The 17,968-nt window shown below is 42.4% G+C and overlaps 1 protein-coding gene across 1 annotated transcript in view; it reads right to left on the bottom strand.

The window, feature by feature from the left end:
• Positions 1–15,254: 15,254 nt before the first annotated feature.
• HTR3B (5-hydroxytryptamine receptor 3B) overlaps positions 15,255–17,968 on the bottom strand; it is a 52,046-nt gene continuing 49,332 nt past the window's right edge. The window contains exons 8-9 of the mRNA XM_083162006.1: positions 17,601–17,795; positions 15,255–16,012 (exon numbers count right to left, since the gene is read on the bottom strand). Of these exons, the coding sequence (XP_083018132.1) occupies positions 15,744–16,012; positions 17,601–17,795 (464 nt within the window). The 3' untranslated portion in view covers positions 15,255–15,743. The remainder of the gene's footprint in view (positions 16,013–17,600; positions 17,796–17,968) is intronic.

Below are 17,968 nucleotides of genomic sequence, written 5' to 3' on the forward strand. Positions count from 1 at the left end.
GGACTCCATATACCATTTTTAGCTAATGCCGGGTGAGGGAACACACAGTGATGGTCGGGCGGCCAGGGCTGAGGGCTGTGGGGTCAGGAGCGGCCGCTGCTGCGGCGTGATGACCTGCAATATGAAAATGACGCGGCGGGGAGGCGCACAGTGATTGACAGGGAGGCAGCGCGCTCAGGTGCACAAAAAAGGCCATCCGTCCTGTCCTGTCCTGTGCACCCATCCCCCCGCTGTGTCCGGGTGAGAGCCGTGCTGGCTGCTTTGTAAACTTCATATCTCCCGCTGGCTGGACCGCTAGCTAATAGGCGCTCGCGGTCCAGCAGCCACCAGTTGATTGGCTGCTGGACCGCAAGCGCCCATTGGTTAGCGGTCCAGCATGAGACGTGAAATTTACATAGCAGCGCGTCTCTAGTCTCTCCCGGACACAGCGGGCACGGGAGCGGAGGAATGGGGGAGCGGGGGAGAGGGCGAACGAGCTGGCGGTGCCGGTGCCAGCACAGCTCCGGCGCCATGCTATCTACCTGCGCCTGGAGCAAGTGCTCCACCGGCTCCGCCCTCGCTACGCCTCTGATTGGAAGTCCGACCTGCCAGTCACAAAGGCAGTCCCATTGGGAGGTGTTCCCTCCCTCTGGGATGCCTTTGTGCAGGCTGCCGAAAAAAATGCAATTGCGCATACGCACGTTCCTATATCGGTATTTCTGTGCATGTGTTGGTCCCGGTGCCTGTCATTTGTATAGTTTAGGAGCCGGGACCAAGATTGCTTCTATGGGCTGTTGCCCAAGCACATGTTTGTACTGCGCATGCGCCAGTCATCACAGCACAGTCACCGGTGGACGGGAGAGGAGGTAGCGGCGGCAGCGGCGACAGGGGGAGGGGGTGCCTGAATCGCAGCACCACCGCTGCGGCCAGAGGCAGCCCCCCTCCCCAAAAAAGGTACGAGCCGCCACTGATCCTATCAAAGAACATCAAAGGGATTTTGGTAGTGTGGGCAGGTCCATGTGATGTCATAACGTCATGCATTTTGGATGGCCAGGATACTTTTATGGGGCCCCTTGGGACCTACTGGGTCCTAGTTTGCCTTGTGGAAAATCCAGCTATGTGCAGGGGTCCACCCTGCAAAGAGCAAGACGCTTTGCATGCCGAGGCACTCCTAACGATGCAACTGCAAAATTTATGGTTGCATCAATATTATGTGAGTGCTTTGCATAGAAAACCCTTGCATATTAACGGTAGATCCCTGGTTGTGCAGCCTTGCTGGAAAGCCAGTCGCCGGATCGCCATGTCCTGGGACGTAGTGGCTGGATGTGACGCCCACCACAGAATGGCCCGGACTTGCCTGCGATGCCCACAATACCACGTCACTGCTCCCATCATCCCCTAGACTACAGTCGCAGTGCAACTGCAGTGTAAGTGCTCTGGTATTCGCGCACAGATTAACAAAAAACGATGAATGCGCATCTCCCAGAACCCACCAAGCATTCACTATAAACATAAAATAAACATACAGTAAGTAGTATTGAAAAAATAAACAATATCATCAGGGATAAATTTCCACCCAAATGTTTTCTTTCATTGGCAAACAAATAAATGGCCTAAGTAAAAGTTTAACTGATTTTGTAATGAGTATGGGTATCATCGATCCGACCCTAATTTGGTCAACAGCCAATAGGTTGACATACCACTGGGGCAAAAGGTGGACTAGGATAACATGGAAAAGTTAGGTGAAACAGTCTTCAGGTACAAAAGGTCCACAGAATAAAAGGGTTTACATGGAAATGGTCAACACAAATGGGTTGCCATTTTAAGCCACACATTACCCAATTAGTGTACTGCATCCCCTTTACATGCTTCGCTTCACTTAGTAATTTACTATGGATAATAACCCCCGAAGGCTTTCCAGTTAGACCTGCATTTTTTCTCCAGGCCCGTTGAGGTTCCAAAACAAAATCCCTGACAAGTGCCATTTTATCGCCACCATGATAGCAAAAACACATTTGTCCTGCATCTAATCCTAGAACCGATGTGTTTTCATGCAGAATAAAGGGTTTATTTGAATTACCTGATTGCGATGAAGACTGTCATTGTAGAGGATTTTAATTGTTATGTGAACAATTGAAATCCCCTACAAAGCTAAAAATTGGTGATCTTAGTAAGGGTGACAGCCAAAGACCTGGACCTGTCAATATGCAAACATAACAAAAAATATGGCAAATTGGTCAACAGCGCCCCCTACTGGTCACACATACAATGATATTCACTTATATGACCCATATAGTGAAAGAGTCCAAATCTTTCCTCCTTGTACTTCCAACTCATCGGCAAACTCCTTTCTGAATGTTCCTCACAATATTCCAGTGAGGAAGACAAGACATAAAAAACCAACAAGTGGATCTGCAAATCCAGAAACAGTGATGAAACAAAAAATCCCAAGATGGCAAAAGGAAATAATTACCAGCTGTAGGTGGGAACTGACAATGGACAGTTATTACAAAGATGTTATAACAGAGATCCACAGGTCACGTCACGTGTTCAGCTGGTCCTTCCTTTACTTCAGTACCTGGGATGTCCACACAATACAGTTTGATTTATCACTGTATCCAATTGTAAAGCCTAACGGAATATGCTGTGCTATAGAAGAAACTGTAAATAAATTAATACCCTTCTACTTTGTAGGGAGCCTCCTCCTCAGTGCCAGAACCATGCTCTTGGGTGACCGGTGCTAACCCTACTCTCCAATCCATGATGTCATGTAAGGGTGAAAGCCAGTGGCAGGAGAAGTATGGACAGCAGCCCATACAGTCCTGGGAGCCCTACACGATGCTGGATGAAGGGCTCGTGAGACAGTTCTGTTCTCTTACCCTGTGAACCAGAACAAATTCTTATGGCCCTGCTTGGAGGTAATCATGCACCTTAATGTGCGCTTGGAAGACCAATGTGCTCTTGTACAAAACCTAACTATAATGCATTATTTTAAAGGATGGATACTCAATTCTATTTTGGTTGTGTATTCTCCCTGTCAGCTAAAGTTTCTGTCAGTGGATGTTACACTTCAGGGTTTTAAATTACCCCCATATCACCTTTAAATTTTGCTCCGGCTGTTGAACCTCTGGTTGAGAAGATTAAATCATTATAGGCTACAAAGACTCCGATTGTAGATGGAATCTCCCATAAGAATAATTTATTTGTAGATGATATTCTTCTTTGTTTACTTAAACCTGAGATCTCCCTTCCTCCACTACATTTGATACATGACACTAACATTTCATATTATAAGCTAAACACAACCAAGACTACGGCTCTCCTATTTAATGTTCCGGAAGCTGATGTTCGATGTTTGAAAGAGGAAAATAAGTATGCTTGGCCATCTAGATCCCTTAAATATTTGTGTGTTAATCTGGCCAGAGATAACGAATTTCTGGATTCAAATTATAATCCTTTACTGAAGGCTTTTAAAGGTTTAACCAAAGAATGGATACTCCATGGCTTGGATGTATTGCAGCAGCTAAAATGGTTTTATTGCCTAAACGTTTGTATGATTCATGTACCATATGACTTGCATACTCAGGCCAGAGATTGGTTAACGCTAGCGGAGTCTAAACCCTGGGTGGTTATGTAACAGTCTTTTAAACATCCCTTTACTCTCCCAGATTTCTTTAGGTTGCTCTCTACTGATGTTCCTACTTGGTCTGGACCAGGTGGAGCAGTCTGCATGACTACAGTATATTAATAGGGCATACATTAGTCTCCTCTATTGGAGAGATCTCTTTGCTCTACCGAGTGTTGTCTTTATCAACCATAGATCAAATAGTCCGAGTTATGTTTTGACTTTTGGATCGAACAAGGTCTTTCCTCCCTCAAAGATATATTTTCTGTAGAGGGTCTAGCCCAGGGCCGGTGCTAGGGTGTCCGGCGCCCCCCTGCAAACTATAAATTTGCGCCCTCCCATTTTCAAAAAAAGGCACACAAGTAGAGCATGTTATCATAAGCAAGGGGCATAGCCGCATAATAGTACCCCTAGATGCTGAGCAAAGAGAGAGGGGTCAGTTGCTGGGTAGAGAGAGAGAGGGCTGGACGGATGCTGGAGATAGATGCTCAGCAGAGAGAGGGGTGGTAGAGCTGGGACAGCGGTCCACAAAGCTGTGGTTACACACTGTCAGGTACCCATTCACTCTCCTATACTCTTTTTCTGGGCAATACAGTAATTTATACATTTATGGACTCGCTAAGCAGTGAATGATTGCTGCTTAGTGAGTCTTGCTGAATCAGGCCCTGTGTCTGACTATTTTGCAGGCTTAGTGTGTACTGTGATGTATTTTCCCTTTTTATTCATATGTTAATAAATGTTATGTCTTAACTGATCATAACTGTGTCCCCCCTCCCCCTTCCCTTGTACTGCAGAGAGAGAGGGGCAGATACTTGGCAGAAGGGAGGGGGGGTGTAGATGCTGGGTAAAGAGAGTGGGACAGATTCTGGGCAAAAGGGGGGAGCAAATGCTGATCAGTGAGGGGATAGATGCTGGGCAGAGAGACAAGGGAGCAGATGCTGGATAGAGAGAGAAGGGCAGGTGCTGGGTGAGAAGGGTGACAGATGCTGGGCAGAAGAGAGAGGCTGCACAGACACAGCAGTAGTAGCTACAGATATAGAGGAGGCAGGGTACTGGATACATACTGTAGTCACAGATGAAGCCATCAGCTGTGGGGTCCTCAGTGTTGCAGGGGTCAGAGGGGCATGTGACCAGCTCCTCCAATCGGGCTCATGTAATCAGCATGTGCTGAGCTCCTCCAATCACAGCTCAGCACATGCTGTCTTGACCCTGATTCTGAGGTCAGGGGGGAGGGGCTGGGCACCACAGTGAGGGAGAGATGGGACTTCCCCTGCTTCCCCTGCTCGCTGCGCTCGCCACACTTCGGGCTCAGTGGCTCGCTGCGCTCGCCACACTGTCTGAAGTCAACTCCACGACGACGTGGATAATGGGGGTATGAAAAGGTTGGAGGATGCGTACCGACGCCCCTCGTGGGCTTGCTGCGCTCGCCACGTTTCAGTATGGCGTTGATATTGGGGGTGGCGTTGGCAATGGGGGTGCATTTAACATTGTAAGCACCCATCAGGTTGCTTGTACAATTAAAAATCGCATCACATCCCATGCATCGCATGCCGCTATATTGCATGCAATGCGATGCACTTTGATCAAAATCGGGGGTGCCGATATCTCGGTGCAATCTCCCTCCAATAGGGGGTATCTCTTGGTGGTACTAATGGAAGTTGAAATTACATCTTAAATAGGAAAAGGATCTCTCTTACAGGATTACACTTACGGGCGAGGAATGGGACACTATTTCCCAATCCTTTTTCAAAATCTCGAAATGTAATGAGTGGCAACATAAAATAAGGCATAGTATGTCACAATATTGCTGGAGAAACTGCAGTTTCAATGGGGACATTCACCAGATTTTTTGGTCATGTCCACTGATAAGGCCACTCTGGCCTGAAGTATTTCTTCTAACTAGCAGTATTGGATGTAGATGTTCCCGCTGATCTGTTAGTGGCACATTTTTCATCACTACACTGGGGAGCTGTTAGGTGGAGATAATTATTTGTTGGGTCGTATTTAATTACCACTAAAGCCACTATTGCCCAAATGTGGAAGTCCATAATGGTTCCTAGTATAGCGAGTATCGAAAATGAAATTCACTAGTATCAACATCGTCCAACCACATGAAATGGTTTTGGTAAGGAGGGTATCCATTATCTCTTACAGTAGGGCCAATTTGAAAAAAGGAATACTTTCATCTTTGAATTCTGCAACCCCAAAAATACATAAATATGTTGTAATATTTCTAATATCCACGGCAACAGAACAATGCATTTATTTATGGGGGGTGGGGGGGGGGGCATGTTAATGTGATCTCACAACTTCTAAAACTAAATGTTCAACTCTCTAGAAGGGCTGCGTGCAACCTGACTTGTAAAACCACTAAATCATATTATATTGCTCATCACTATATGAAAAGAGCTATAATGCAGGATCCTATACTATATGATACAATGGGATAGATGTATTAAGCCTGGTGAAGTGATAAAGTGGTGATAAAGCAGTGATAAAGTGAAAGGTGATAAGGCACCTTCCACTAACTGTCATTTTTCAACCACAGCTGATTGGCTGGTGCATTATTACCTTCCATTTATCACCACTTTATTGATTTACCAGGATTAATACCTCTGCCCCGATGTTATCATTGTGATAGGTATCAGACCCGCCATGAATTTTGGTTCACCCTCCACATATACAAAATCACTTAACTGTCTGCCAATTAGAGTACATTTATTTTAATTAACTGTAGAAATCAATACTTTTTTCGTAAATAGCAATCAAATTGTATTGTAAATAAAAGATGATTTCAAACTTAAAGAATTGTTAAGGTTGTTCCAAGAAACATCTTGATATATTTATATTAATGCATGGAATGAAAAATGCAATGAGCTCTTCTCTACAGGGAAAGTAATACAGTAAGAGTAAGAAAAAGGATTTTGCTGTGACAATGTTAAACTGACTATTTAAAGCGATCTGTAAAAAAAAAAAAATTCAGGAGATTATTTTTGCCAGTTGTGGAGAATTCCATCTAGGAGTCAGCTGCAGCTGTCAGGATCCATAATAAATAGTTATACATGGCCAGATTCCCTTGCTATGCTTGAAGGTGTCCGCTGCAGCAGATGATAGTCTTTACAGAATTACACGTCATTTATCATTTAACAGCATCCACCTGATGTCCTCCGCTATGTGTGTATAGTATTCAGATGGGAGAATTATATGAATGCAGGTGAATATAGTCTTGTTCATGTGCGTAAATGGAATATATATACCAGGATCGTTTTAATAGATGCAGAAAGGAGAATGCTTGGGTAAACATTCTTCTGCCCCAACCCACCAGTGTTGATGCCACCGCCACCAATCACATGATAACATTAGCCTTGGGTTGCGTCATCACCTCAAAAAATCAAGTTCCAGTATTTGTGTAGTAATTAGGTATAACAGTATGGGGAGGATAGCCAGTACACTAATGGCATAAAACATAATTAGTGTGTAATTAACTTTTAGGTATACTGTACTGTTCATACTTTTGCAGGAACTATCAGTGTATTTACAGAAGCTTCGAAACTATCTGAGATGTTTCCAATTCTCACAAGCCAGGGTATAGAGCAGTGATGGAGAACCTTAACCCCTTGAGTGGTGGGTTTTGCTGGGGCAGGACATACCTACCAGGGCAGGTTTGTTCTTCCCCAGAAAAACCCACCACAGATCGTAGGAGCCCCCCCTCACCTTCGCTCCGGCATTTGTACGACATAGGCTGAGCTCCCTTGCCACCACTGCCCCAGCTGCAAGTCACAGCAGTGACCACAGGTGGCAGGCTCCAGGATGTTTGCGGCGGCTCGGGAGGACTCCCAGAAAGCCTCGCGTCCACCAGAGTTTATCTGTGCATGCACAGAGGGACTCCTGGGTCACAGATCCAGAAGTCCACGCACCAGCGCTGTTGCTAATCACAAACCTTAGAACATATGGATGTGCTTGGTACATCCTGCCCAAGATCCCACTTTTAGGCCCACCTTGTTGATGGAAAATACCAAGCACTTGTGGTACATCCTGCCTCTGAACGCACTGATGTTAATCATATAGGACTAACAATGGACATCTCTTCCAATAAGAGTTGTCTTTTGCAATCAGTGCTGGTGCCTGGGGTTCCGGGTCCATGACCCGGGAGTCCCTCTATGCATGCGCATAGTGACGCTGACGGCCACGGAGTTTGCTGGGAGGGATCCATTTCAGATCACTCTGATAGCGCTTCAAAGAGAAGCCCAAAAGCATCTATGGGGTAATACCAGCTACAGCAACTGATCCCTGCCAAAAGGGTTTTGGTCAAGGGTGTACCTACCACAGATGCAGGGAGTCAAACTGCTATGGGGCCCAGAGCTGAGAGGGGCCCACCTTCCTTGTCACAGTTAAATGTGCTATATACAGGGGTGTAGCTACCATAGGAGCAGAGAGTGCAGCTGCTATGGGGCCCGGAGCTAAGAGGAGCCCACCTTCCTTGTCTAAGTAACATGTGCTATATACATTTCTTACCATTGGGTGGTACAAAGGGGCCCTTACAAATCTTTGCTATAGGGCCTACAAATATTTAGTTACGTCACTGGCTTTGGTGCATTCGAATATGTAGCTTAAACTTCCAAAACAGGGTTTTTACCGCATTTCTCCCTGCCAATGAGTACTGATTTTGTTTATCATGCATTAATTTACAATAGTTTTTAATAGTGAAAAGTTGTAGTACCTAATGTGTATTATTTGTATGTATAACATGCACACAACACAACTAATATTCCAGTGCAGAGGCGTAACTCTGGGAGGCAGTGGAGTCATATGCTGCCAGTCTACTGCTCCTAAAGGGGCACCTCTCCTCCCCTGCCATTTTGATTTAGTTAATTGAAAGTCATCAATATCGCTTCTGTGGCTTATTCCCCTCCCAACATCATTTTTGCAATTGTACCACCCTGTATTATGACCCATGACCTGTTTTACTGGAGACAGACGCCTTATTGATTGAGTAAATTCAGGGGCACCGATATTTATCTTGCCTCCAGGCAACTGGGACAAACTTACGCCAATTCTCCAATTCTCCAGTGACCTCATCTATGCAGACTATATATATATATATATATATATATATATATATATATATATATATATATATATATACACATGGAGCCAGCCTGGTCTTTGCAGTGGATGGCGGCAGAATCGCCAGCCGTCATCCCCCGCCAACCGCCATCTGATCTGTGAAAGGGGACGCGCGTGCACGAGATGCGCGCGCGTCCCCTTCCGACGGCGCTTCCCCCGGGTTCCCGCCGGCTTGACGGCGGTCACCCAGGGGGCCCCACCGCCTCCCCACTCCACCCCACTGCCTCCCCTAACCCGGTCCGTCTCCCTGAAGCAGAGACGGACAGGGTTCCCGTCGCCCAGCTGCCCGGAAACTGAGACGTGCGTGCGTGTGAGACGCATGCGCGTCTCAGTCAGATGGAGCACCTCGCCGCTGGCGGATCGCCAGCGGAGACAATCTGGTGATTCGCCAGCAAGAGGGAGCCCGGCTCCATCTGTATATATATATATATATTCTGTTTTGCTCTATCCTGTAAATGCGATCTATGATGTTCACTACTCAGGGTACCATCATTGGGTATACTTCACTCTTGATATACTGAATACAAGAGGTTGTTACTCTTTCGGTTTTCATACACACGTGCATCACCTGTATGTATATCATTGACCTGAATTATGTTTTGGTATACCGTAACATTCTTTACCATGTTACATCAAATATGGTTGTAAAAAATTGGTGAGTCTAGTTTTTTCCTCCTTTACCTCCCGTCTGTCTTGCCTCCGGCGCCTGCATCTTTGGCCGGTCATGTTCTTTCCCCTCTGTCCCTTACCTCTCTCTCTCCCCTGCCCTTTTGGCTTGGTCCAGTTGTTCGGGTTATTCATCATTACCACTTAGTAGTGTTTTGTCATTGGATTGTTGCCTACATGTCCCCTCGAGGATGTTTGGTCCTCATTTACCACTCGCTGTCCCCTTCCGATGCACGGCCGTGTACCTCATCATGATGTGTTTTGATGCTGCATTGAGTATTATGTCATGTGACTCCTAATGTTTTTGCTCCACTATATGCTCATCACACGCTTTGCCGTTTCAGGTACTCGCTGCAGTCTACAGCAACAAGCCTCAGTCATCGCTGCCCGCTTGGTCCCAGTCGTCCTGCTATGCTCCGGTCTCACACAGGGCAAGCGGCTTCCTCGCTCTTGCCCGCTCCCCGGCTATTTCCAGACGCGTCTCTCAGCGTCTACGTTGCCATGACTCCCTCACTCCGGGTGTTTCAGACACACCCCCCGGTGACCCCGATTAGCAGTCTACTGCGCCTCCTGACGTCACTGACTACCCGCCGGGGCTGCGTTGGTGTTGGCTGCACGAGTTCCTCCTTTTTCCCCCCACTTCCCTATAAATGTAAGTACTGTATTGTTCACATGCCATGTCTTGATAAAGGGCTCTGCCCAAAACGTTGACACAAGTTACTGGTGTTTGACTGTTTTTTCATAAACCTTATTGTCCAAATCTTGGGAGTGCCATCCTGCCCGCTTGCTACATATATATATATATATATCGGATAGTTTTGTTGGTGGTATAGGAGCGCTGACACTTGCAGGAGTATGCCCAATTGACTGGGCTCTTGTGTCGGTGCTAATTAGCTCCCAGACACCCAATGTTGATTTCAATCTGCACTTGTCCTTTAAATAATTTTTTGGACCGTCGCTCCCCTTCTGATATGTGCTTATCCCAAGCACCAAGAATCTAGAAGAAATGGAGAGATAGAGGGGGGCGCCCAATAGTGCAATAACGTTTTTTTTAGTTTTTTTTAAAACGATTAAAAAATAAACACTCATTAAAAAGGACTCGTACCGAGTTTGACCTCAGCAGTGGACTGATTACCACTAGATATATACACAATCCTCACTGGCAGTACTGCATTCCCAAAGCTTATAGTCACCGCTTCAGACGGCTTCCACAGGACAAGCAGGCACCTGTGGAACCTTTGTCAAGATCTTGACAAAGGTCCCACAGGGGGACCGAAACATTGATTACCTCCTGCCATGCTGCCTGATTAAAACTTCTTTCCGCTTCAAGACTGGTGAGTGACTCCCCTCTTTGTAATATATATATATATATATATATATATATATATATATATACACACACACACACACACACACACAGTGTATACATACATAGCAGTAGTGCACGCAGGGGGGGTTCTGAGTACCCAGAAACCCCCCCAGAAATCGGCCCTTGGGAACCGGAGATATCTGACTTCAAAGCAGTGGTCCCCATCCAAGCCTGTTAATTGCTCTTCCCAGTCAGATATTTCAGGTTCTGTCTGACTTAGAGTTTTTCTGAGGGTATATTCCAAAAGCTGGGACTCTCCCCCTTTGATAGACACTAGTAGCTTGTCTTTACTGTTCCCAGAACCAGAGATATCAGCCTTCGAGTAGCTGGTTACTGCTCCAGCTCCACACACCTGGTATGTAGTTTTATATTCTCGTTGGCAGATTGCTCTGCCTCCTGAACTCTGATCCCCTAGACCCCAATACCATTTGGTAGGTGGGATTCTCTAGTTTTTAATTCCATTATTTCCGGGAACTGGAGATATCTGTAGTCAAGTAAGCTGTCCTCCCACCAGAAAATTATGAATAATAAGCCCACTCCACTATACACCCCTCCTCTGCATATTAAACATCCTCTACCACCCTGGAAGTTATGTATCAGGGCCCCTTCATTCAACCCAATGCTCCATTCTCCCACCCCATCTCCCACCATCTGTGCAGTAAAGGGGTAATTAGTTGAAATTACTGATCCAGGCCCTACATGCTGAGCGGTTGATATAATACCCCCTACCACCCGCAGGACATCAAAGCTTCCCCCACCCCTACCGCTGGAGGATCGGTAGGGGCCCCAATACATGGTTATGCCCAGGGGCCTACACTGCTATTGATGCCCCTGTATATATATAGCAAGAATAACGGAACGCACCCACGGAGACTTGTATAAAGAAAACTCTGCTGCACACGAATGTATATATATATATGTTATCCTTGGATGAGTGGCGCCACTTTGTGCCTTAGAAATATATTCAAAACAACAATATTCCCTTATTAGTGTAGGGTGTCAGCCCGTCTTATAGAAACAAAGTACCGGTATAATACTTATAGAAAATATATCTTATATATCTTGCATATATATATATATATATATATATATATATATATATATATATATATTATATGTATTTTTATTATTATTATTATTATTATTATTATTATTATTATTTATATACATTTGGTCTATCTATAATACTTTAACTGACCCGGCATATTTTGGGTCACCTAAGTGTCCATCTCCGTGCTTTGCTCCGCCCCTCTGGAAACCCCCTTCTGAAAATCCTGCGTTTGCCCCTGCATAGATACATATATACATACATACATATATCTATATACAAAAGTTAAAATTAGCTCCCCAGTAATTTTTCTTCCCTCAGGTTGGACATTTTCCTAAAACAGGCCCTAGAGAAGTGTCAAGTTCTCAGCTGAGCTTCATTACATTGTTAGCTTTGTGATTAGATCAAATAGTGTGCTCAATTCATGCAGTGTTGAGCATTAAACTGTATCTTATTGGGTTCACTGATCTAATAAGCTTCATGGAAAATGTAAATTATGAATGTGATCCCAATGCTAGTGTATAATGATCAGGAAGCCCTTCAAAGCCGCAATACCCTACAACACTGAGACCTCCTTGTTACATGAATATAGAGCCTTTTCATCTGCGTAGTAAATCCCATTCTCCTTGTTTCTCCTGTACAATTCTGCTCAAAGAAATAGGATGTGACAGGTGAAAATAGTCAAATCTGAAATTTAAAAAAGATTACATAATCTCTTTAGTGTAAGAGAGGTTTACCGGGGCACAGATGAAACAATGTGAGATGCAGCCAACACAAAAATAGTTTGTACCAGACAAGAGATATATAACAAAAAATCTTTATTATTATTATTGTAGTTCCGCAGTGTATAGCAATACATATAAGGTACATTTACCTTTGTTGGGTGAGTATCGCGAACAGAACATTTGTAATACAGTAGGATTAGGACATTTGGTCTGACCAATCAACAACCAATCATTGGACGAGAGGGCACGAGTTTAGATTAGAAGAAAAAAGATTTTGTTCATCTAGAACAGGCATGTCCAACGTTGGCCCTCCAGATGTTTTGAAACTACACATCCTAGCATGCTTTGCAATAGTTTTAGCATTCTCTAATAGCAAAACTGTGGCAAAGCATGCTGGGATGTGTAGTTTCACAACATCTGGAGGGCCAACGTTGGACATACCTGATCTAGAACAAGTCAGAACAGTCAAACTTTGGAACTCTCTTCCTGAAGAAGTGGTGTCGGCAGACACTATAAATACATTTAAAATAAGGCTGGATAAACACTTATTGGTTAAAAACATCCATGGGTACGAATAAGTAACATAATCTGTCTTTAAAATATCAGAACATACTATACAACAAGGGATAAACTATTATAAACATAGGTTGAACTAGATGGACGCAAGTCTTTATTCAGCCTCACCTACTATGTAACTATGTAATCATACAATAGAGCTGGACACACAGCAGAATATACCATTCTTCACAATTTGAATTAAAAGTTATTGAAACATATAGATTCTAAAGTATCTGGTATGGATAAACTTTAAGCTGTTCCTATCTCAGAAAATTGGCAGCACAGTTGGGCTAAACTATTAGTCCATAAAACCCTAATGAATGTACTTTACTAGTTTTTCCTGCAATGGAGGGTATGATATAGATGGATGAATGCATCCAATCCTATTTGTTTTTTTCTGCTGAGCAACTCAACTTTCATTTTCAGGTAATAGGGGATTTACGGGCACCCCACTATTTGCATGTATCTAATTAAATAAAAGTGTCTACATTTGCATTGGTAAAAGTTATATTTTCACACAAATATAGTATTATGCTCTTGCTGGGTTATATGATGCAATAAGAATTTAGAGCTTTACAACAGGATGGAGTAACGATTTTTGGATATACCTGGTATATATTGGCAATTGGGAGTGATTAAGCTGGATCCTCTCTCACAGAAAGAACCCTTCTTTCTTTGCATCCATTATATATATATATATATATATATATATATATATAATGGATGTATATCTCCTTACTTATCACAAAATATCTCCCATCTCGACCACTCCGCTCTGCACATGATCTCTCTTCTGCACGGATCACTAGCTCCCATTCACTATTACAGGACTTTCATCGGGCTGCTCCCATCCTATGGAATGCACTTCCACGCACAATAAGACTCTCCACTAGCCTCCAAACTTTCAAGCGTTCCCTGAAAACTCACCTCTTCAGGCAAGCCTATCATATTTAAGTTCTACACACATAACCCTCTGAGGCACTTATGTATTATATAGCTTCCCTTCTGGACTTGTAACTTGGTGGGACTGCTATGCTATTACTGGTGCCTGTCCTTGTGTTTCCCTCCTATATCCCTATAGATTGTAAGCTTGCAGCAGGGCCCTCCTACCTCCAAGTCTGTCTGTTGTTACCCAGTTTGTTTTATCACTGTCTACTATTGTAAAGCGCAACGGAATCTGCTGTGCTGTATAAGACACTGTAACGGAATCTGCTGCGCTATATAAGAAATTGTAAATAAATACATTTATGAAGTAAAGGTGCCCACACACGCACCGATCCCAGCGGTGCGATGCTATGCGATGGGGCACCTCATCGCACAGTACAAAAAGTATGTGCTGCACATACTTTTTGTACTAGCTTTTTATCGCATAGCATCGCATGCACATCGCATGCACAAGGCATACGATGCGATGCTATGTGTGCTAGTTAAGCACAGAACGCACGCCGGGATCGATGCGTCTGTGGGCACCTTAAGCTTCAGGGTGTGAGTGTTTGGGTACATGAGGAGGCACTCTAAGTGTGCACTTGATGGACAGGACAGGCACCCTTGTTGTTATACTTGCTAACTTGATATTTATGTTGATTTTTTTTTTTTTCAGCACTACAACATTCAACTTCTCTTACGATATGAACCAATGAATGAGAAATCAATGAGAAATTGTCTCTTTTTGATTACCATGTTTTAGTTGGGGTATTTTGTTGACAATGTTTTTTGTTTCGTATTGCATATCAACAAAAATATTTTATTTAAAAAAAGCTGTTTTGTATAATTTTCCAACAAATGCGTTGACAGTGTGATTTCATCATTGAAATCTCTTAACACCTAAAACTAAGGCGTACAATTATCATTTTCTTTATTTTTTATATTTATTGAATACCGAATAATGTTTTGATATAAAACATTATTATTATTATTAATAACAACATTGCAGACCAAGGCTTAAACACATATCGTTTTATCTACTTAATTATAAATGCACTAGTGTTAAACAGATTATTAGGTTAACCCTTTGAGTGCCAAGTGAATTTGTCAAAATTGGTGTGAAAATTGCCAAGCAAACATTTTTAACTCATCATAATGACCTGTAATGTTTACCTTATATTAGAAATACAATTGTTTTACACAACATTTTTATTTGAATTTATATAACACATGTGAGCGACGCCGGCATTTTTTGCGGATATTTTGAACATCTCTCACAGAGCTGTTGGCAATCAAAGGGTTAAATAGTGTAGTCATATTTGTTGTTCAGAATTCGGTTCTGTATAAGAAGCAATTCTATTTCTTTCCTCTCATTTGTACACAAACCTATCCTTTACAACGTTTGGCACACCAGCCCTCGTATAAAGTCAATTGCTTCGGGTATATGGACCTTCTGTGTTTCTATAAACAAACAATTGTATTGAATCAGAGAGCCAGAAAGAGATGTAGAAATCAATAAGTTAAACAATGTAGTTGGATAGGTTATTATCTCCATTGAGTTAGCTTATTTTAGCACTAATGGATTCAGGGTAAGTTACTATAAAAAATTATTAGTTTCTTAATTAGACAATTTTAAATGAAAAATAAAAAAGAGTCAGTTCCCTATTTCAAGCACAAAATACAATAGTAATGCATTAACTTGAACAAGCAACATAGGTGCTTTTAAGGGGCCACACAGTAGGAGCTCCATGACCACCATAAAAGCATAAGAGTGCTTGCATAGGCTGAAAACAGCAGCAGATAGGCTCGGAACATAAGGCTGTCTAATCTGTAGCACAGGCTGAGCCAGCGGGCATGCCAGGCTTCTTCTGATTCCATCTTTTGGATGTAGGAATGAATTGATGTCACCTCCTGTAGGATCTTCTCCATTAGTGGGTCATCCGGTATAGCAGGGCTTGGAGACACATCATCATCTAAACAACAGTTGCTTTCTGAAATTCGAAAGAAAAGCCATCTTAATATGTGTAGACTTAAATATGCTAGACATTTTACATCACATTTCCAATGGATACATTTAGTAAAAAAAAAATACTTATTTTACCTCTAAATAATGCCCCATTATAATGTGGGGATTAATACTTATGTTAAAAATCATTTGCTGCTAGGGTGTAAACTGTCAAAGCAGCATGTACAGGGTTAGCTTGTAATCATCATCATCAATGTCATCAGCAGAGGCAAAGCGAGACTGGAAGTTTCTTCTCTCTCAGCAAATAACTATCTAATCTTTAAACACTGTCCCCTGAATTATACAATAAGTGACCAGTAAACTTTAAAATTGCTCCAGCTCAGTCTTCAATAGATGGCAAGAAATGAATCACCTGAATCTTTATTAAAAATACAAAGACCATTTAAACCTCTGGAAATAGAATGTGCATAGTCCCACTGAAATAGATTCTTCTGAACTGGCCCAACAGATGGCTCATGGCTGAGAGACAGATGCATGAGGGAAGCAATCAGTTCCGAACTAATTAATGGAAAATGCAGACAACCAAAATTATGGCTAGACCTCTAACTCTGTCATAGCTTTACCACAAAAGAATGCTATAAATGGAATTCATGGGACCCTCACCACTCTTTTAATCATAATTACGGTCTTAGTTACGTTGATGATATTATTACCTGCCGTTATGCTATTTTAGGTATTTGAAATTGTTGGTGCACATTTAAAGCAAATCAAAACTTGTTGTGAACTTGTGATGAACTCTACACACCTATAACAATCTTTACTAGTGGAATATACTTGCATCCAATAAATAAGCCAGTACATTTTGAATGACAGGACATACTGTATAATAAATCACAGGTAACACTTTTGACATGAACTCATTTATGACATGGTATGTGTAGCTTTGCTGTCCTAAACAACTGTAAACTAGAGTTTCACTTACTTGAGTACACGCCTATCTTTATACATACTGTATTTTAACCTTTTATAATCAATATGAACTAATAACCTCTGATAATTTCATAACCCTTCATTTGAAGAAATGCTATGGGTCAAAAGAGTTTAAATACTAGAAAGAGAATAACCAGCTAATGCAGACGTAGCCAACTCCAGTCCTCGAAACCTACCAAGAGTTCTGTTTTCCAGGTCTCTTCACAGAATCACAAATGAAATATTTAGCTCCACCTGTGGATCTTTTAAAATCTGTCAGTCAGTAATGAGTGCACCTGTATACCTGCGAGGTGAGCTGGAAAACATGAACTGCTGGTAGCTCTTGAGGACCGGAGTTGGCTACCCCTGAGCTAATGCTTCACATATTTTGGAGGGGTGTAAAAAAAAAAAGACAAAATGTTTATATTTTTATGTAACAAAAATAATAATAAAAAACAATTATATGTAAAATTACTTTTTACAAAAAAAATGTTTACTAATTTCCTGATGGTAAAAACTCTGAATAGTGTTTACATAATCTGTGGGTGTAATTTTTTAGATCAAATCATTAAAACTCAAATTTACCATATCTGAATCGTACCATATGTTTGGTAATATAGCCAGTGAAGAGCGCATTACGATACCTGCTGTTTCATTTGTTGAACCCACAGAGATATTGTCTAGATTTTCAACATGGTGATTTCCTTGTGTAAGCATAGGACAACGGGATATCAGAAGACCCCCTGATTCTTCTTTATCGATGTGTAGAAACTTTATCACCACAATAGATTTTCCAAGACTCAGCACCATGAGAACCATGCACACCATAAAGAATACACCTAAATAAAGTCATCAATATTGATTTTAACATAATATACAGTACATGTTCCTTACAGTTATAAAATTTTTGCAGATAAAACTGTAATGAACAAAACATTATTTTTACAATAACTGTATTGTGCCTTAAGTCCGCCCACATCTGTATATTCAGAGCTTTCGTTAGCAGGACCAC

The sequence above is a fragment of the Crinia signifera genome, chromosome 19 (assembly GCF_055691185.1).
Source record: "Crinia signifera chromosome 19, ASM5569118v1, whole genome shotgun sequence".
Taxonomy (NCBI): Eukaryota; Metazoa; Chordata; class Amphibia; order Anura; family Myobatrachidae; genus Crinia; species Crinia signifera.